Source organism: Pterocles gutturalis, unplaced genomic scaffold (genome assembly GCF_000699245.1).
Source record: "Pterocles gutturalis isolate BGI_N339 unplaced genomic scaffold, ASM69924v1 scaffold10454, whole genome shotgun sequence".
Taxonomy (NCBI): Eukaryota; Metazoa; Chordata; class Aves; order Pterocliformes; family Pteroclidae; genus Pterocles; species Pterocles gutturalis.
Genome location: NW_010130800.1, coordinates 86,466 through 108,873, shown reverse-complemented (window position 1 = coordinate 108,873; position 22,408 = coordinate 86,466). Strand labels below are relative to the sequence as shown.

The 22,408-nt window shown below is 40.9% G+C and overlaps 1 protein-coding gene across 1 annotated transcript in view; it reads right to left on the bottom strand.

The window, feature by feature from the left end:
* CLASP1 (cytoplasmic linker associated protein 1) overlaps window positions 1-22,408 on the bottom strand; it is a 93,542-nt gene that overhangs the window by 8,594 nt on the left and 62,540 nt on the right. The window contains exons 23-29 of the mRNA XM_010080354.1: window positions 22,009-22,152; window positions 20,635-20,741; window positions 15,521-15,637; window positions 11,708-11,858; window positions 10,385-10,631; window positions 9,442-9,632; window positions 7,668-7,796 (exon numbers count right to left, since the gene is read on the bottom strand). Coding sequence (XP_010078656.1) covers window positions 7,668-7,796; window positions 9,442-9,632; window positions 10,385-10,631; window positions 11,708-11,858; window positions 15,521-15,637; window positions 20,635-20,741; window positions 22,009-22,152 — 1,086 coding nt within the window. The remainder of the gene's footprint in view (window positions 1-7,667; window positions 7,797-9,441; window positions 9,633-10,384; window positions 10,632-11,707; window positions 11,859-15,520; window positions 15,638-20,634; window positions 20,742-22,008; window positions 22,153-22,408) is intronic.

The window sequence follows — 22,408 nt, the reverse complement described above, 5'->3', positions numbered from 1 at the left end:
CTGCTGATATTAGCTTGTAAATGTGACAACACCAGGGAGAATTCCAAGTCTTCTGAGAGCACATCTGGCAGACAGCGTCTGCCTCTAAGCCACACTTCAGCAAACCCCTTGAGCGTATGTTTAACTTTATTAACATGCTGAAATCACACTGACATCAATGGGATTCAAGCATGTGCTTACATGCTTGCTTGATTCAGAGACTCTCCAGGTAACCAGCTCCTGGCTCCCTTGGAAAGGGCCAGCAGGGGACGGGGGTAGGAAGGGGTAGGGCAACACCGACTCGCTCATCCCCGCCGGTACAGAAAGCCGAATGCCACCATTCTGCAACGCAAGTGCCAGCCCTGGCCAAAAGGTCTTTCCTTCTCACTTTGGCAGACTAAAACATTCAGCTTCCCAGACAGACTCCACATCCCAGGAGGGAGAGCACCTCTCTGAATACTTACACAGCTCTGAGTCCCGCTCACCCGGTAATGCCAGAAACACCAGCAGTGTTCTCACATAGAGGGAAGTGCATTATCGAGAGATACAAACTGCCAGGTCATTGAGCAACAAGAACATGCAATTATAGCAGAGTTTAGCGAAGATATTTTGCCGTGAGGCACAACATTTGTGTCTCGCAAATTATACATACAATATACAATATCAAAAAAATCAAACATTTTTTTAATCAGGGCTTTAACCTGACCAGCAGAGTGAAACAATCTTAAAAGGAGTGGGAGAAATGAGTGAAAAGCATTGAATAGGTCATCCTCTTGCCTTTGGAGGTAAGATCAACAGATAGGCACCAGGAAGTGACAGGAATGTTTCGTACTAACACCAGACAACACAGGAAGTAGTGGCTATGAAATGCATCCCTTAAATTTTAGAAAAAGAAAGGGTGCTGTTCGCTACATGCTCAGACTGGGTAGCTCATTGTCACAAGTGGATTAAAAATTAGACAAGTTTACTGAAGAAAAAAAACAAAGGCCAAAATACACAGAGAGGGAAGCAGAACCATTAGTATGGGAAGGCTGTAAGCTTGAGACCGCTGGAAAGAGGGAGAATATCCTCAGGGAAGCATCACTGTATGCTTGCTTCTTGCTAGTCACTGTCAGGTAAAGCATCGAGTGAATCAAACTTTTGTCTGACCTAATATAATTATTCTCAGTGATCTCAGAAATATGAAAGAAAACTATCAAACTTGTCAAACAATGAAGGCAGCTGGAAGAAGTTCAAAAGCCGGGCTACAAAGCAAGATATGCAAGACTAGAGAGATCCTGCAGTGTTTTATGAAAAGACAGACACTAAGCTGTGTGTAAGGTATGTCACAAACATGATTTTGCCTCTCAGTAAAAGCTTAGAGCAAACCATGGCTTGAACTGGATAGTTCAGTATCATTCAGCACAGGGCAGGTAGCCCAGGAATGCAGATCTGAAAGATAGCACTTTGCCTTCAAGAAGCAGGTTTTTCTCCTTTCCAAATGCTTACCTTACACTCTACACGCTAGCGACTAGATTCAGCCTGACTTCTGCTGGCATAACATAAGCTGTGTTTGCCAGGGGGTTCCTTGAAAGACATCTGCAGTGCATTAAGACCTTTCCAGTGAGTCTCCCAAAAAGAGAGAAATGGTTTTGCTTCCACTCAGTTTGCTTTAGGGAAGGAACCATACTCACATGCACCAAGTCAGAGAGGTATAGCACACAGGTTGGCTGTTTACCTCTAACAATGTCTTCCCTAATGCTATAAAGGAGTAAACTTCAAAGTAACAGGTTAGACGGTCCCAGGAATATGCACGTGAAATGCTTTCCCACTGCAACGGGAGGGGATATGCCGATGTGCAGTATTAGCACAGTGTGATCAAGACAGCCACCTATTACAGATCCCTTTCTTTTAATAGAAAAGCATGCTGGCATCGTCAATGTTCTATAAAATTTGCTGGGCAAACTTTGGATTACAATTCCCACTGGTTTAATCTGGTTTACAATGCACTGCAGCCATGAGATCCTGTTTGCTTAAGACAGTCAGAACCAAGACTCCATTTCTTCTGCACAATTTCTTCTGCTCAGCTATTACTCTGTGTATTACAGATGCTGCTTGCTGCCTGATAGCTGCAGCAAGCAGTTTGTCTGTGGTAGCCTGCTCTTGGTCAATGTGCAGCAGTTTTCTAAAGGGCTTGATGGTTTCTTTTCTGATTTGAAGTGACACAAACTACTTGCAGATAAAGAAAATAAAACATATTGTCCTGACTTGCCTCAGGCAGAACACACCAGGGTTATGGGCTAGGCAGGGCATCAGTGTAACACGCTGGGGCTTCAGCAGAGCAGCACCTGTACACTTAGGTGAGAGCTGTACGTAGGACCATAACCTGGAGTACTTTGCCACGACTGCTAGTTGCACCCTCTCTGCAGAAAGTCAGAGGATGAGGAAGAGTAGGTAAAGCCCAGCTGAAAACTTAAGAGGCTTTGAACACTACTGTGAAACACACAGAACACCAGAGAAGTTTATTAAGCAGAACAAGGTTTTGCTTTGGGGCTCACAAGGCGTGCAGTTATGTTTTTGAGCCAAATTTTGCCATCTAGAGGTGGTTACTTAAAGCCTGCATAATCTAAGTTGGAGGGGATGGAGGCTTACCAATACCTAGCCAGACAAACTCCCATCCCTGAAGGCTTTACAGTCTGATCCAGACAGGAACAAAAAATTAAGAACTTGGTTTCAAAGCAGGAAGTGGACTCAGAAATGGGGAGTGCTAAGTAGATGAAAAAACAATGTGATTTTTATAAGGGATTCAGAGGAGGTGAAGTAGATTAGACTGCTGTGCACTAAATATTTGAAATGTGTTGGGAATTAGAAAAAGCACATAAACTTATATTCTGAAACACCAACTGCCAAGCTGCAGTGCTCAGCAGTTTCCAGCATGGACTATATATCAGTTAACCTTAAAGACTGTGATAATTTAGTGTTTTTCTTTAGTAAACTACATTTTGCAGAAACCTACACAGATTATACCATCAGCAGAGAACAGTTGCAAATCATCTTATAAATGTCAGAAGCCAGCCTAAAAGCACCTCAGCAAGATAGTAACAATTATCCACAGTTAATGGATAGCTGTGATTTCCTCTTTTTCACCCTCTTTTAGAGGGTTACAACAAAGAATGTTACATCCCAATTATGCTTATGGACCTTCTGGATAAAAAAAAAGACCAAAATCAGATATCTAAGACATGGCATAATATCCTTTCCTTACACATAGGAAATACTCATCAGCTAGGTCCACAGGCTTAGCTGCAGAGAAAAACAGAGTGGCAGGGAGAGAAGCAGCAAATTAGCTACCCTGTGATTTTCACTTTGTTACCATTTCCCAATATAATGAACTATTTGTGTTTTAACATACTCAATAATAAGAACTTATACTCATTTTGCTGGTATGAACATGAAGCAATGTCATATCAATGGTATTGGGTCAGCAGGCAGCATCTCTCCTTAGTGATGGGTGAGTAACTACACTGGAACAAATGAGTTAATATTAACTAATCGGCAACAGAAAGATGGTTCTCTTCCAAATAGCTACAAAGTGATAAAAATCAACAAGATTTAATATCGTCCACAATTTCAATTACGTTCTAATGCTCCAAAAGTAAGTGAAAGGCATTTACATGTCAACCCCCATAAATATTTCAGTTATGACTGAAGCAGGCTTGACTCTTCACATCATCCCATCAACAGCACTGAATAGACTTATACTAGAAACAGTATAAAACCAGGCTGAAGTTAAAAAATGCAAACTAAACATCGATCCCAACCCTAGTCTGTAACCTAGGGTTACATTAATTTTGAACCCCTATTGAGGTCTGTGATTTGCCAGTCTCCTGCATTTATAGATATTAGAAAAAATTTCTTCACTGAGGGAGTGATCAGGCATTGGAACAGGCTGTCCAGGGAAGTGGTGGAGTCACCATCCCTGGAGGTGTTCAAGAAACATGTAGATGCGGTGCTTCGGGACATGGTTTAGTGAGTTAGGTGGTGTTGGGCTGACGGTTGGACTTGATGATCTTTGAAGTCTTTTCCAACCTTAATGATTCTATGATTTGTGCGCACAAGGCATGACTCAGCATCCAACTCCATGTACCACTTCTTCCTCTCGTGTCACTGGGAAGAGCAGTGCTGCTGTTGATCCTAGACCTTGCCTGCAGCAAGGCAGAAGAGTTCTAGCCATGACAAAGATTCAACTGTCTGAAGATTTCAGCTTGGATACAGCCAATTATCCAAGCATCCCAAGATATCTATGTTAACACTGCTTTGATGCTTCCAGTCACATAATCTGGAATAAAACCACAGACCCTTTTGTTTCAGTCTTTAACTAGATATCAGAACTCAAATGGAAGAGAGGATGGTATTTGCTGAGTGGTGAATATGTTGGTTATAGCTTGTTGTTTGATCCCTCCTGGACATGCTGAACAGCAACAGTATTGGAATTTAGGAAGACAAATGCTCCTCTTCAAACTCTTTCCTATTTGCTTGGTCATATTAGACTGATTCTCCATGGACCATACATAACAGAAAATGGGAGGAATAACCTGAGGCAATTAGCAGTTACTGTGCTGAAGGGGAAAATCAGGTAAGAAAGATTGAAACAAATACAGCTTGCTCAAAACAGTCATTTTCTGATGACTTAGCCAGCCTGTTGTTTGCCAAAGGCTCTCAAACTATAAAACTAGGATCACTCCTGTCTTCTACTACAAAGCAGAAGCAGCCCAGAAGCATAACAAACCCTGGACTGACATCCTATCAGGGCATCACTGGCACAAGGATTAACACTTTCCTAAACAAGTTAAATAGCAGGTTTCTTCAGCCTAGTTTTTACAGTAGAGAGGAAGATTTCATTTTACATAGTCTAAGGACAGTGCACCACTGCCCTTAATACTGCTCTGATTTAGCGATAGGGAAAACTGTAGAATGGATCACTGAGATTTTCCCTTCCCTTTCCTTGTTCAGCTACTCTTTGAAAGTGCCTTTCAACGACAAACTGGTGAATTTTTATTTCATCTCTTGCTCAGTGGGACGAAGGCAAAGGGCAGCTCCTCTGTCCCTCCTGGAGAGAGCAGCACTGCAAAGTCAGCAGTGAGATCGAGCTGGAGGGCCATCATGGGATGGGAATTTGTGATCTTCTGGTCCAGGGCTATGAGTTTGACCAACCGACCCACGCCCAAAGGGACTCAGTTAATTTTTCACAGATTTTACTGAATCAGCAAACCCCAGCTATAGGTAAAAATATCTAAAGCGTATTCACAGGTATATCTTTAGCCTAGGTCATGTAGAGACGCAAGTGAAGGTTGGGAATCCTTCTGTAACTTCATGAATTCTGATATTCTTGAACTACAGACAGACAGATGATGCCTTCCATGGACTGAGGGGTGACCTAATTAATGTTTATAAATACGTGAAGGGTGAGTGTCAGGAGGATGGAGCCAGGCTCTTCTCTGTGACATCTAGTGATAGGACAAGGGGCAATGGGTTCAAGCTGGAACATAGGAGGTTCCGCTTGAGTATGAGGAAAAACTTCTTTACAGTGAGGGTGACAGAGCACTGGAACAGGCTGCCCAGAGAGGTTGTGGAGTCTCCTTCTCTGGAGACATTCAAAGCCCGCCTGGATGCGTTCTTGTGTGATCTGATCTAGGTGTCCTGCTCCGGCAGGGGGATTGGACTAGATGATCTTTCGAGGTCCCTTCCAATGTCTAACATTCTGTGATTCTGTGATTCTGTGACTGCATAATGGTTCTGAGCCCCATTTACACAGGAATCCAAAAACACACACACTGAATGAAAAATCCAGCAGCAGTACCACCACTTAATACTGCTGTGCACACACAACTGTTTAGCGACAGACAGCAAAATAGGAATATACCTGCAGCGCCCCGCTATGACAGCTGTCACCCAAAGGTCTCATTGCGGCAGTTGCAAATATGATCTTTTTTAATTATAAAGATGCTGTAGAAAACCACTGTAAATCAAAGGCATGCTACGTACAGCACAGCACATACTTGCTGCTAGCAACAGAGCTCAGAATTATTCTTCTATCAAGTGGCAGAACTCAAATCTTTTCATTCCTGGCTTGAGCTTTGCTTTCTCTGAAGCAAAGATTTCTTCTTCTCTGCTTCTCCCCAGGAGGCACCTCATACAAACCCTGAAGAACCTTTCCATACCACAAGCATGAAGAACACAGTGTGGGGAGTACAGAGGCATAAAGTGTCATGTTTTCAATGTTGTGCTTGATTTCTATAAAACCCACCAGTCCCACGAGGATAGTAAGTTCTGAGGGGCACTAAATACAATGCCAGAGGCAACCTGGAAAAGGTCCTGGTAGAAATGGCAGTTTTGGAGGACTCTCAGGAAAAAAAAAATTACAAAGGGTACCAAGTCAAGGTGAGCTGAGAAGTATGCAACCAGGAAAACTTTCCAATAAAAGGCACTCCTTCAGAACACAATGTTTTGTCTGACTGCTTTATCAGGAAATCAATTTACAACTGCTTCTTATTACTCTGAACTGAAAAATGACAGGAGTGCAAAGGCTCTAAAGCAAGGAGAGGAAGGTCGGCAGAGTACAGCAGTCCTCATTCACTAAAGAATTAAACATTTTCTACTTTTGCATTTTAGAGAAATCCTGCCTGTTAGTTTCTTTCCCTGAGGGTGTTTTTTGGTTTTGTTGTTTTGATTTTTTAACAGTACAGGTTTCTGCTACGCACAACTAACGCAACCTTGTGCTAGTTACGCAATGCTTTGGAGCAGTCTGATCTATACAATCTTTTTCATGGCCAAAGCTCTCCAGACAGACATGCTTAAAATTGCTATTTAGGACAAGCCTGTTGCAGCAAGGAGTACGTGTCTTAGATTTCAAAGCAAGGACTTGAGTAACAAAGCCATCACAGACATATAGAGAAATTCATATGGCGCTTTCCAAGATTTAGTTCAAGCTTGCAACGTGCACCATGTAAATTAAAAGATCCAGCTTGGAAGTCCATCTACAAAGATTGACTTTAAATACAATTTGAATTGATCGACTTCAAATGTTACCATCATGTCCCTTTATTTTTATTTTACTCCAGAAGAATACTTTCAGTTTTTCTCCGACAAAAAGAAAATGCAGTTCATCCTTCCCTTTGCTTCTTCCTCTGCCCCAGCTTCTTTCAGCAGCATGGCCTCTGCCCATTTTCTCCTGTTCCACACCAGTTCCCAGTTCTCCATTGTGGCCCCAATTTCACCACTCAGTTTTCACATACAATTCTGTTTGAACACGGGCTTTGTGTTCACCACTACATTTCCCATCCTTACCCATACAGACAGAGGGAGCACAGTGCCCCCAGCGTGCTCTGCAAAATTACTGAACATGCACTTTTCTACTACAGAATCTCAGCCTCTCCCAGAATGAGCAAGGAATCCTGGGAAGTCGCTAAACAGTGGCCTATGCTTCCAGATAGCTCCAAATCCACTTAAACAGCTTAAACAGTCTCAACTTTTTTCCTCCCTGCTTCAGCACATGAAAATCCTGTCTCTTCATACTTGGGAGACTTAGTATCCATTTGTTCAACTGTCAAGATGGGTCAACGTGTTTGCTTGCTACATCTCGTGTTTCCTACATTTCTTCACCAGGTCCATATTGTTTTCCCAGTAGCAACACTGAAAGGCTGACTCACCTCTTTGTGCGAATCCTTATGCGCTTCCAGTGTTTTCATGATGGTCAACTCTGCATAGTTCTTAAACCTTGCTGGCTGGTTCCGCAAGATCTCTCTCAGGACTCGCAGTGCCAGGGCTCTTATTGAATGCTGTGTCAAGAGAAATCCACATTACAAAAAGTCACTTCTCAAAACTGTAGTTTGAAGTAAATTCTCATGGCCCCCTATACCACCAGAAATCCTACATCACTCTACCAGCTCCAGTGGAGTGAGCAGTGTAATCAATATAACTAAAACTCAGAATTGGTCTCCTTGCTTGTTTTTGCACAAAAATTCACATAAAGTGACTGTTGTCATAGATACAAGAACGAGAATGACTCTGTTTTGTTCAATTCCATACTCTTTTAGCAATGAAGTATAAATTCGTACCCAAAGCAGCACGAGTGTTACGGGAATCTACAAAGCAGCTCAGGTCATATTTGGTTTGCCCTTCCTTTTTTTGCTTAGCTTTGTGGGTATCAAACTGGGCTCCGTCCATGCAACAAACCTGTTTCTCACATACTAATGCAGTAAAATTGACTCTCTTCCTGTAACTCCTATGGAAATTGCTTTCAAGAACAGTCAGGTCAGTGCTGACTACAATGGCTATGTGTTAATCCTTTATACCAAAGTATCATTAGCAGAAAGTATTTAACACCTGCTTCGATTTCGTAACTGTTATATTAAGTTTTTGGCCTGTGGCCACTCCAAATAGATTCTATCATTTCAGCAGAGGAATACTTACTTTACTCTGGACTCAGCCTTTAAAGTCCTTTGCTATTCATCTGCAAAATTCATGCAGCAGCACAATTCACATGTATTTAGATACTTTCTGATACATGGGTGATGATGCTACGATTAAACACGTAGGACCAGAGTAGCTAATGCTTATACTACAAACGACTGAGAAAATGTCAAGTCACCTACACTGCTTCAGAATTTAAACTTTTAAAACTTCTGAGAGCGTGACATAGACTTTACAAGGAGTATAAGAAATACAATGGATTTTGAATCAGATGAAATAAAAAGGAAGAACTTCGAGTGCTTTGAAGACTGAATATTGTAAAATTCAGATGGAGCATGGCTCTGATGTGAAGGTGCAGCAGGGTGCTCAGCCTTTACTGAATGTCATTATGCTGCAAGGTGAACAAATAGCCCCAAGTGGAAAAAGTCTAGCTTGTAAATTACCATTTTGATCAGTTATCAAAATATAAAGCTGTGATAATAATGCACCTTTTTTAATACTTTAAAACAAGATCCCCTATAAAAGCAGTTTGTTCTTGATGACATTTTTGCAAGAGACAGAGATCCATGCCATCAGATCCAACAGCATGGATCTTTAAAACACACAGAGAAAAAAAAATAATCCATTTTCCTTTTTTTGGAAATGGGTATGATATAGTTAAGAACTTGTAACTTCATCCTAACTTGGAAGAGAACAACTTTTGAAATCTTCATATCTTTTGTACAAGATAATGTCTTTCCTGATTCTAGTTCCATTTCCTAGTTACTTTTTATTAACACTCCAGAGGAAGGGGGAAAACCTGGGACACCTCAGAGTTGCTCAAAATTGATCACTGAACACACTGAAAATGAAAGCAGAGTTGTCAACCTTCAAAAGAAAAAAATGAGCAGTGCAGCATTGTTGATGAGATGCTGTACAAACACAGCAGGTTTCTTTTTAAATAGTGCGGAGGAACTATCACCCTAGATGAAGCAATGTACAGGAGAGTTAAGACAAAAATCTACATCTCACATCTTTGTCTCCAAGTGTTTCCAGTAGCAAGAGCAGAATGGTTTTAAAGTGTTCCTCCCAAACTCCAAGATTATCTTCCCTTGTGATCTTCAGCAGTTCCAGGAGGGCTCCTTTCCGCTCCTCCACCCGCTCGTTGTGGTTGGAGAGCTCTTTCAGAAGGTCGGCCACCAAATCTGAATGGTCAATGGGTACTTCTAGGACAAATGGCAGCAAATCATTTGTGGAAGTGGGGAAAAACATCAAAGATACCAAGATTACTAACCCTCTACAGAACAAAGCGCATGTAACAAGGGGCCCCACAGAAATGCATCAAATCCCAGGTGGCCTCAGTCAAGCAGGGAAGAAAATCCGACTAGCCCACAATTTCACCTGAGTTCATAACACAGCTCATGAATCTGCACATGGCTTCTAACGAACCAGGAAGAATCATAGAATGGCTAGGGCTGGAAAGATTGAATTTCATCCAGTTCCTATAACTACTTCTACAAGATGAGAACTGACAGTTTTTCTCAGACACACACACCCAAAACCAGCGATCACACGTATGACCTTTAGATCACAGTACGGTGACTCATCAGCGTAGTGCAAAGGAATACAGCTAGAGTACAGCACCACTGAAGCAAAATGCTCAGTAACAATGAGCTATTGAGTGAGATGTTTCAGCCAAAAGATTGGAACGTCCCCAAAATAGTGTCCCTACAGACACTTCTAGATTCTGGGGGGGGGGAAATATCGAACTGCAGTATAACATCTTCTCAATAACCACAGACCACGTTCTGCTGGTACATGACAAGACAGAGTATTTCACACCAAGCTTCCACTCAGGTGCAAAGTAATACACAACATATGTACGGGCAGGCGTGTATCTGAGAGCACTACCCACACACAAATATACCAAAAAGAGCAACCTGCCTGCAGTTTTATGAGATACGCTGATACAAACCATCTCGAAGCTGATCCATGTCATCATCGAACACTGCTTCCTTCAGCGCAGTCTTGTCATAGGTGTTAATTGTGTCAGCATAAGAATAGGGGTTATATTCTCGAGCACGTGGACCCGAAAAGGCGCGGGGAGGCTGAGTGTTCAGTAGGGAGGTTTTGTTATCTAGAGCCATCCTTCCACCTTCCACAATGTCACTGCTTCCATGGACATCACTGGCAGGCACAGCGAGGCCACCATCTCGAGACACCTGGGGGATCAAACAGACAGAAAAGACCTCACACTACTCAAATTCTGAGGAAGATGTAGCTTTTTTGGAGTTCACCCACCAATATAAAGAGGCACAGAATTGTTTACACATACATAATACTTGAGTAAAACTTAGACTACCACCTCTTTTTTTTCCCTTATATAACTACAACTGTTCCAAAAATATCTCATGATCACGGGGCAAAAAGCTATGCTAACATTCCTAAATCTAAGTTAACGTTGCTAAAACTTCACAAACTGGCAAAGATCATAAGCTCTGGAATAGGACCAATTAAGGGAAAGGGAAGGCTAAGAAATGGAAAGAAAGCAAAAGCAACATCTTCCTCACGAAAATTCACAGCCCACTGACTGAGGAGACTGGATAATGGTTAGCAAGATAACATGAAACAAACAGCAGAATGGTCCTGAAGAAAAATCTCAACCCAAGAATTTTTAGCTTTGAAAGCTAACTTATCTACTAACCTAAGCTTGTTTGTTCAGATAGGAAGCAAAACTGTCAGAATATCTCAAATTGGAAGGGAGCCATAAGGATCATCGTTTAAGATGCCCATAAATTTTGAAGCCCATGTATTTAATTAAAACAAATGGCATCTCACACACTAGATAATTCTGTAAGCATTCATGCAGCATAAGGTACCATACGAGTTGTACACTCAGAGTGATTAGACCTTCCTATATATGAAGTAATAAGCCTGTGAGGGAAACCACCCATGCATTTTAAGAACGAACATCTCCCATTACAGACCTCACTACACACACTCTATTAAAAAGCCATCACTGAGCCATGCTGAGCCTGAGGAACACCAGCACTGTTTCCTTCATACATGAGACTCCCACAGAAAACAAGGGAGCACCTTTCACAGGAGGCTGGAGTTCTAAGGGACTACATTAGTGAGGCCCCATAATTTAGGTACAAGAAGTTAGCAACCAATAAGCTGAAGACACTTGCAGTAGCAGGAATAACTGGATTTTGTACACTACCAATCCAAAGCCAGGTCTGAACGCAATGTTTCAAAATTTCACCTATCTGGGGGCATTAATCAATTGAATACTTACAATGTCACAGTCTTTCTTTCCATCACGTTTGATTGGCTCATTCAGGTCCTCTTGACTCCGGAAACTAAATTTTTCAATCGCTTCTGTGACTCCACGAAGAGAGCTGTAGATTTCATCAGAATTTAGGTTCTCCGTGTCATAATCCAGCATACTAAAGACCAAACGTATATGAAACGTTACATATGAAACTGGAATCCACTTTTGACTGTTAACAAAAACAATGCCTAGTCAGAGACAGATGAATTGGCATACCCTTTCTAGCAGTGACTTGTAACAAAACACAGGTGGAATCAAAGCAGACTTCAGGTCTGAGTCTCCTCTCAAACAGGGCCAAATCTAGGAAAAGCTCCACTGCAATCAGTGGTGTTACATGCTGTGAGGGGAAATTAGGTCCACCATTTGTTACATTCCACAGCAGTGAGTATGCGAGCTTCTGTAAATCAAAATCCTTATCCCCAGCATGGTAATGGTGTTATTTAAAAAGGAAAATAAAGAAATTCCATCACTATGAGAACTCAAAGAGTTGTGACAGCTGGTGGAAATTGAATCAATGAAATTTAAGTTTTGTAATATATCAAATATATTCTGTCAATGGATTCAAATGTGACAGATTTAAATGGAAAGGAAAATGTATCTTGATGTAAACCTTAGTCTAAATGTCCCATTTTCATTTATAGAGTAGTAAAACCAAAGCCACTTGGCACAACACCTTGATAAAAGATTCATTTGAGTATTCAGCCTAAGTTTGTGAATTCTCTCACTCAAATCTGATGCTTTCTTGCAGTCTGTCTGTTCCTCTGAAATTTCTCAGCAGCATAAAGCCACACAAGTTTGGGGATTCCTTGAGGAGTTATCCAAAATTAAGTTCCATGAAAACATGCCTGGCATGCAAGGGCAGATGATATGAAAAGATGTGGCTAAGAAGAGAAGCTCCTACAAGCTCAGAGAAAATGAAAAGGCATTATTGGCAGGGCTTTGCTCTATCTAGGAGAAGTTGAGTTTGCAAGACAATTAGTTTTCCAAGGGAGTTTTCATTAAGAGACCCAGTAACTGAGAACAAGTTCTCCGGGGGAGTCTCAGATCTTAGTAGAGCCAGAAGCAAATAAACCAGAAGAATCTGAAACATGTACATCAAGTTTTTTGTCAACAAATGGCAAGAAGTGGCTCCCTACAGGGGTGAATTACTATTTTTTAACAGTTGGGGAAGGATGACAGGATGGGCTTGGAGGAGGATGGCTGAAAAAGAGCTGCGTTCCTTTTCCAGTAAAGAAAGAATCCCTGTGAGGTAGGACAGGGGGAAAAAAAAACAAAACACAAAAATCCCTTCTCAATCCTGGGTACACAGCTATTATTTTCAATAGATCTAGAAGCAGAAGGTTAAATATCTAGAACACTACTTTTTCTCCTAGAACTACAGACAGAGGATAAAATCGGTGTTGCCCAATTCCTTTAAGATTAACACACTGAAAATAGCCATAATCCCTGGCTCCCAAGCAACGCACTCACTCTACGATCACACAAGCATCAGTACCATGTATTCTGGCAAAGAAACCAAAGAACAACGCCCCAACTTTAAACAGTGTCTGTCAGGCCACGAAGAAAGAGACCACTTAAACTTTAACAGACCAAGACCAGGAAATAAAAGCCATTTATAAACCTATAGATGTCCAAGTATTTAGGGCTTTTCAGACAGCTGAGTAACACTAATGCAACGTGATGGCTTTCCAGACAAAAGTGAAGGCAGATTTTAGATTCCTTGTAACTATCAGGCGGGGATAGGACAACCTTTGTTTCATATGATCTCAAAAACATTAAATGTGCTTGAGCTGAAAATTAATTCATAGAACTTAAGGGATTCCTCATACAATATTTAAGTGAGCATTGAAACTGCCATTCGAGAAGGTATATACGTGACTGTACCCACACCAAGAGATGACATGACTTACCAAAGGTCACACAATGAAATCCATGGCAAAAACCGAAAAATAATCACCAATATACTAACACTAGATCTTCTGCTAAAATCATCGCTTCTTTCCTCAGGGATTATTTTTGCCCTACATTACTACTAAAGAATAGATAAAAGTACAGACTTTGCAATGCTAAAGGACTACAGTGATTTCTCAAAGAGCCACCAATCTTACACATTTTTCAAAGCACAAAACCACATTTTAATAAAAATCTAAAGAATCCAGTGATATCATATGTCAAGAATAAACCTCTGTAGGAGATCACATTATGGCTGTGTTCTACATGAACGAAAACTCTACATGTGAACACACACATCTATTGATAGTATGTGTGCTGGAATACTTCACAGACAACATGATGGAGGAAATAAAATAAATTGGAACTACACCCACCTTTCAGGAAAAAAAAGGTACAAAAGGAAAAAAAAAAAACTATGACCCATGCAGAAAACTAGAGGAAAGTCACAGGATGAATAAGAAGTGAGTAGAGATGAGCAGCGTTTAGGGATGTCACAACATTATTTTCCATCCTCTGCTGCACTAGAACAATGCAGCTCTCTACAAGTTTATCAAGATAAAATTTGGCTGTTTTCCAGTCTGTCATGAAATACATTTTACTTCCGTAACTATTAATTCAGTTTCCAATCCAAACTAATAATAATCAACAGTTTAGCATCCTCAAGCAGTACACAGTAACCCATTTCCTTGCACTTTCAGGCTCTGGGCTGGAACGTATGTCAAACTATTCCACACCTTGGTGTCAGCTAAAGAAAAAAGGAAAAAAAAAATTCTCAACTAGCTTAACTCCAACATGCATCTCTTCCACAGATACCTTAGTGTCCTAGAAGAATCAGAACATTGATTTAAATTTTTAATTCTGCAAGAATGCAGAGAGGTATGGACTATGTGATTCTCCTTTCTCTCTCAGACATCAAATTCCCAGATTTTAAGCCCTCAAAGAACAATTTGTTTGCTTTTCTTTCAATAGTTTTTCATTAGTAACTTCTTGCTTCAAAGAAAGACTATATATAGTCCTTCCTCAGCTAGAAGGTATATTCACATCAGGAGAAACCACATCTACAGAAAGCCTGTTGTGAGGGTATAAACTTTAAAAAAATCCAAGGAATTTAAACAAATGTCTGACAAATTAAACTGGTATTCAGAAGGTTTTTTTGATTAAAACCAGTACATGGTTTTAGTCCAGTACACTGAGAAAAGATGTGTATGCAGATTAGAACAAAATATGAGGGCACAGGAGGAAGAAGAGATGTCAAAATTAGCCGACAATAACCTCTAAATCCTGTGGCACAGACAATTTTAATTTCAATACTACAAATTGCCAAGATGTTCCACAATCACACTGTGCAAGCAGCTGGTAAAATCATCCTTATTGTCCTATGGTTATTCACTACCCCAGATGTGAAATCACTACTGAGCTGTATGTGCCTGTTTGGAAACACTCATGTGCCGCTTGCATGGTGTAGCTAAATTGAAAGATCTTGCTCGTGCTGTCATAACTCAACCCGTGCCTGTCAAAAGTGCTCAGCAACTGTGTTCTGCGGTGGAAACCAACTGTGAAACGCACACCCATTCAGGAACCTGGCAGGGAAGGAGAATCTGGAAAAAGCCATTTTTCCCCCCCCACCTGCAAGCTGCACCTTCCCCAAGCAGCAAATAAGTGGCTGCCCGCTACCCCTGCTCTCTGAAAGTTATCATAATCTCTTTTCCTTTTTCAGCCAAAGCTTCTGCAAATCATCTCCCACATTTGAACAAATCCCACAGTGTGAAAGGTAAATAATACTGTGACACCTCAGACAAGTTGGTTTAACAGGTAGCTTGTTACCTGGGAGAGTAAGAGCGTCTGAAAGTCTTGTGGGAAGGAGCAGTGGGGATGGAGTTAGGCTGAGAAAGGGGAGGGGGGTGCTTCGACAGCCCATCTGCACTCCAACCCCAGAGCCGACTGCCGTGATCAGAGGAGAAACAAAAGAGAGAAAACAGAGAAAGGAGAGGGAGAAAAAAAAAAAAGAAACTATAATCTGAGTGGCTTAGTGCTGTCATGCTGCCTTGGAGAGAGAGGAAAAAAATTAATAGAAACAAAATTAAATGAGAATACTCCATTAAGCCCCATAAGTCATTGTTCTGCCCTTTATTATTAATCTCCATTTTTATTCCTAACAAAATGGCATGGTTCACACAAAAATAGTCCCTGCTTGTACTAACCAGTAAATTTTACAAATGGATATAGTCTCTAGAAACAACACTTAAAATTCTCTAAGTGAACAACCCCTTCCCACACATCTGTATTCAAACTCTAAGCGGGTATTTGCAAGCAACAGGATTTCCCTGGAAGAAAGGAAAGTTGGATTTGATTTTATCAGACATCCAAGGTAGCTTGCCAAATTTGTCTCCTAATGCCTCTATAAGAACCTGCAATCGGGCCCTACACCATCAGCAAACCTTTGCAGGGCTTAAGATCTGATCTTATTTCAGAAGAATCAAACCAGAATCAAACTGATCTCAAATACGCAGCAAGCAAAAGTCAGTCTGGAGTGTAAATATATCATGCAAATTGGGGGCTTGGCCCAGGTCTCAGCAGACAAACCTGGATGAAACCAACCTCTAAGTCAATTCAGGCCTCTCATCAAACTTCCACAAGCCCCTTCTGGTTACTGCTTGATCCTGTGGCTTTGAGTTGAGGCATCCATCCCTGTGCCAGTTTGTCTAACCTTTGCTTTTGTCCTGTTCCCTTTATGGTACACAGATTTTCAAAATCATCTTCTAAATGAGAATACAGATGCTTGAGCTAGTGGAGTATTCAGGACACTGCTTTGTTTCTATTAGGTACATTGCCTTGGAAAGTCGCATTTGTGTATACACAAGTGAAAGATATTGCAAGATCAGAAGCGGCAAACCAGTCAAGAATTGCTCCAGTGCAAATAGCAGCAAAGCCAGTTGAAAACTCCTCTGAAGAGTGGTTTCGAGAAATTCACTTGTTAACAGCTATGGGTTTTGATTGCTGGTTATGTGCAACTATTACAGAAATACACCAGACACCCAGACTGCTGACCAGAAGTCTTACAGCTCGGGTCTCACCTACATGCAAACAGGCCACCAAACAATGCAGGCTTGTCCTGATTGTATAAGGTGGGTGGCTTATTTGAATTATTTTTCCATGCCCTGCCTTGCTTAATGAACACGTCAGATTTTATTTTTAATGGTATTTTCTATTGTCAGTGGAAAAACCTGCACATAAGCTTACATAGCCAAATAAAATTGTTAGCTTTTTATTTTTATGCACTTTGTCTAGAGATCTTTTAAGAACTAAATTTATTTTTTTAAATAATTGGAACTAGGCACAGGTTTCTGGGCTACTAATAAAGGCAGAAGCAGTAGGGCAAACCTAGTCATTCGATATTCCTTCAAATATTCCTAGAATTCTAGACGAAAATTCACAACTTGAATGTAACATAAGTTTACAGAAGTTCATTTGTCATTCAGAATGGTATTCTTATACTAGAGGACTTAACAAATTAGTATTTTCCTTTTTGTTGTACTACATCATTTACTAAATCTCAAAAGATATTTTCTGTGTCCAACACAAACTCAAGCCATTTATCTGAGTATTGCCCAAGAAACATTCTTTCCTCTCAGTCAGAAGTCTGGGTTTTCTATTATTTTCAGTCTTCCCAAGTGCCCTCCCCTGCTTTTCTTCTTCAGAAAACACCTCTTTCCTCCATAACTCAGAGACAAAAGATAAAACTGTGAAGCTAAAAAAAAGCAGGTACAAATGCAGAAGTAACTCACAGATGCAGTGGATATGTCCTAGTGATCATGAAGCAGAACTGGATGGAGCAAATGAAAGTAGGAGAAGGAGGGACTCTGCCAAGGCCCTGAGAAAGAACATTACCCTTCTGAAAACACTAACATCAGTGGATACTTAAGCAGATGTTATGATCTGGATAGGTAAATTAGCTATTCACATCAGCAAAGTCCAGTTCAACCTGAACATTCAAAATCTATCCAGAGCATTTAGATACATGCACACACAAAATACACACACACAAAAGGGAAAAAAAAAACAGAAAACAGTCATCTGGAATTCAGCTATGATGGCCATAACATGGGAGAAGTAACGGGACCTTCATTCCATAGCAATGAAGCCCTGCTGATGACTATTGAGGATATTGTTGACAAACCGTAAGTAATACGTGAGAGCAGCTACGCTTAGCAGCATTTTTGTATTCCTACAGGACTCAAACTAGCCTTTCAACACATATCCCAGCCCCAAAGACATATACACCTCTATATATGACTCCTCCAATCTGTGCATCAAGAAAAAATTCCAAGGAAAGTATAATCTTCAAAACCAAAGGTGGCATTAAGAACTGGAGATCATCCTTCAACTGACTGAACTCGGGCTGCCCGCTCAAGACACAGGCATGGACCAGGCAAGCAGGGCCCACACATGGAGCAACCCAGGAAGCAATGGTCATACACAACCTCAGTACAACCCTTTGGCAATGGGTCCCATAAAAATTCAAAGCCAAGCCTAGTTTCAGAGGGCTGCACAAAGAAACTGTGGGAATCTTTATCCTTTTACACTGCTACCAGAATGACTCGGGTATGCTCATTCTCCAAGTTTGTAGAGAGAAAAGTGACATTTTACAACACTGACGAATAGCAAACAACAAGCATTTGTAATGGAAACATGACGCAGAAGCATCTATACCAACAACTGCAATACTGCAGTGTACCCTACTTCCATAATCTGTTAGCACATCTTCCAATGCCTTTTTTCCAAAAGGACAACCACATGGACTCTTCAGAGCTAAATTTTCCCGTGTTCTGTAAGTCAGGACCATGCTCAAACTGTGTTACACATGATATTTTCAAGAACAATGCAGTCCAGCAGAGTATCATAAGCTATTGCCACTGATTTATATAGTACTTGCCACCACATTTTCTACAAATGCTTAAAATCTGCAGCTACTGTTACTGCTCAGAGGTCACTCACCAAACAAGGTACAACTTCTCCCTTTAATATTTTAGAGGGCTTTTACAGCAGCTTCCACCTTCACTTCTCATTGAAGAGTAACTTTTACACATCACTCTTGTATAACTAAATCCAGCAAGGATGCAGGACACACTTCTTGAAAAGACACCTAAATTTTTGGATCAACATTTCCAAGAACTTCACAGAAATTTGAAAGAATGATTGTTTCCTACAGGAAATTCCTGGCCCACTGCATCAGTGGCAGTTTTGGTCTCAACAACTTAATGGCAGAATGCTACAGAATTACATGTCCTCTCTAACTATTCCTTGAGAACATATCACACAGGGGAAAAAGCCTCCAGTTCCTAAACCCAAAATGCTAGAAAACAACAGTAACAAAGTATTAAGTGCATGCTGAATGCTTTAATCGGTATTTTGATATGTGCATCCTGACATCAAGAGCTGAGAAGAATGCAATGTCAAAATGAAAAGTAGCAAGTGAAGTGGCAAAACACAGTTGTGTCCCAATGGCAAAACTCAAAAAGCACGGTAAAAGGTCATGGATTTATAAAATAAGTGCCACATGCAAAACGGGCCAGCAAAGCCACAAGATAACCACAGGGAGACATATCTCAGTTTATAATTTCCCATGACAGAAATCAGCAGGGCAACAATGCTCGAACTAGTCAAAAAGGAAACAACATAGCTGGAACCATTCCACTGAAACTCTATCACTTAATTTCTTAATGAAACCTTTGTTGGAAAAAATAATAGGCAACTCGACCTTGGCTTGCAACCTCTCAGTCTAGTTTTGGATTACAGCAGATTTAGCAGTCACAAAGACATATTTAGGTATCCAAAATTTTCTCAGAAAACCCCATGTGCTCTTCCTATGCTGCTGGAATTAGTATAGCTACTCAAAAAGCCTGTGTTTTTCCCAACACATGTGAACTCACATGTCTAAGTATCACTCCAGACAGGATTTAGCAAGTCACAACAGGGCTGATCAACAGATTTCGGTATAAATTAACTACACTGGACTACGAACTGTAGTCCTCACTCAACACATTTCCTTCTGTCTCTTCCATGACAAAGGGAAGTGACCTCCCATGCAGACAGCAGGCAGACAAGAGCAGCAGCTTTTAAGCTTTCCCAGCATGAATCAAAGCTTGCCCAGGTAACAACCTAATACTTCCCTCCAGCATTTCTATGGTCCCACAGCACACTGCTTAAATTCCTATCTCCTCTGTTCTAAGCTTTTATAGTGTGAAACATGTACATTCCCACTACCCAAGAGTCCATGTTTGCTCAATAAAAGTTTTGGAGCGGACCAATATATTCTACAGTAGCAACTGCAGCTTCAGCACAACGCCTGGTTGCAAAAGACCTGCTGCTCAAAGAATCAGGCCACTATTCTGCTGAGCAGCCAGGAGAGTGACTTGAGAGGTACTCAACATTGAAACACAGTCACCACCTCTGCTTGTACTGCACCCTCACAAAGCTAAGAGGGAAACAGGAGATTCAGTACTTCTCTCAGCAGCACAAACACTATACTACAGTCAGGCAAATTACTGATTTAGGGCAGACCTGAAAAACAGACACCATATGAAACCCTTGACCTGAAAGTCATCATATACTTTGTGATATCTGCAACCTCAACAAGACCTCATTTCTAATGCGACCACTTAATATTACCTTTATTGAACCCACAGATGTGATTCTGGAGAAGGCCTAGTTATGAAAGAAAATTATTATTATAAGGAAAGACATTAAGATTACACAGATAACACGAGGACTGGAACACTGAAGTCAATCACCAACCATGTATTATCATGTTCAAACCCATTTGTTTGGAGCAATCTACTGTAAACTTCTGGTCTTGTTTTTGCTTTCAAAGTGAGTCATTCTGCAAATGTATACACTCTTAATATTTTGCAAGCGGTTTAATTAGCCTGCCGCATTACCTTGGAGACAGTCCACCATGGGAACAGTTGGTAGGTGAAGTTAAGGGGCTGGTTCTGCTGCTGGAGTGCCGGGAAGGAGTCCGACCAAGGGTATTGCTGGGGGAACCCTGGCACAGAAGCAAGAAGACAGAGATTAGCAATGTGTTGCAATGTACAGGCAGAAGTACACAAAAATACAGGTCCAAATATTGCCTTTGTTTGCGCGAGACAAGCTTAATGCAGGTTTGGTTCTGGCTCTTGACCTAAAAATCTGGAGCCATGGCTCATGTAGTCATTAATATGTTCTTTAAGGTACTGCTCTGAGGATAAAGAAAGCACACGTGCACTTTTCTACAATCCACAGTACCTGCAATTTTAACTGCGCAACACATATGGCCTGCAAATACTGACAGAGAAATGGTTTACCAATCCACCAGGCTACCCAGCTTCTCAGACAGGATTTGACAGGCTCCAAAGTATGCAGACCATTACTCTAGCAATTTAGCAATTTAATTATGCAGCTATTTTCCACATTGTCTAAAACATTCTGACTGTGCTTGTTATGAGCATAAGTAAGCAATCTAACTTATCATTTTTCCACTGGCCTGCACAGTCATTTATACCACAGCAAAATGAGTAGAAATTGCTCCCAATTCTGACTGTCTTCACACCAAGTTGAAGGTACTAGAGAATCCAGTCCATTTGCCTGGAAGCCTAATGCTGCAGTTCTAGCTTACACAAAGGTCTACTTGTCCCTGTGGAAGTGCAAATACAGGAGGGCTCAAATTCCAACAAGTTTCACAAGATTTCCACATTAAAAAGACAAAAAATACCCTAATAGTTGCTGCTCTGGGGGAAAAAAGTTTAGAAGCACACAAATCCTCTAACAACATACTGCTTCAGAGAAATAAAAATATGTAAGACCTTCAGGTAAAACCGAAAGCTAAGGTAATAGGAGTAGACTGAGGAGACCTTGTAGGTCACGTCAAAGATCCTGCAAGCCTCTTAGTAGACAATATATCTGTTACTAAACTGATTTCAATCGTAGTGGTAAGCCCAGAAAATCTGTGGTATCAGGATCTGTGTTTTAGACAAAAGGTCATTACTGGCAAGATTTTCAAAAGCACCACCAACTTGAAAGAACAAACCCCACCAACTTTCATGCTCTTCTCAGTAACAGTTCTTTTTTAATCTGTACTGGTTGTGACTATATTAAAAATAACTGGTTTTTGTTTTAATGGTCCCTATAAAAGCAACATCAAACAGAAGCCTCTGCTGCCATATTGCTTCAAGACAACAGTTACAGATAATTCATGCTACTGAACATCTGCAACAGCTTATCAATGGTCTGCTGTCTTGCGAGCTCTTCTGTTTGCAACGACAGGGGCCACTCACCACACTGGTGTTACTGGAGTTCTTGAGGTGGTTGTGCAGGAGCTTGGTAGCACCATCCTGGAATGTTTTTGGCAAGGCACCAAGTAACATGGTAAACTCCGGAGTGTTCAATTCAAAGAGAGAAATCAGGACTATTTGTGCTGCCTGAAAAGAAGAACAAGGAAAAGACCATCAGTTTTTATTCTTTGAGAAGAGTACGCGTTCTGTTTGTTGGTAAAGATCCTTACAGTACACGATATGTGCTTCATTCAAAAGGACAACTCACACACTAGACAAGTTTTTGATACATTCCTTGTGATACATCATACGGAATTGCTAACTGCTACAGTTAACTTTTTAGTTCTTAGAGCTTATAATGTACTTTTGCATTTATATCATCATTAACTTCTCAGATGTGAAG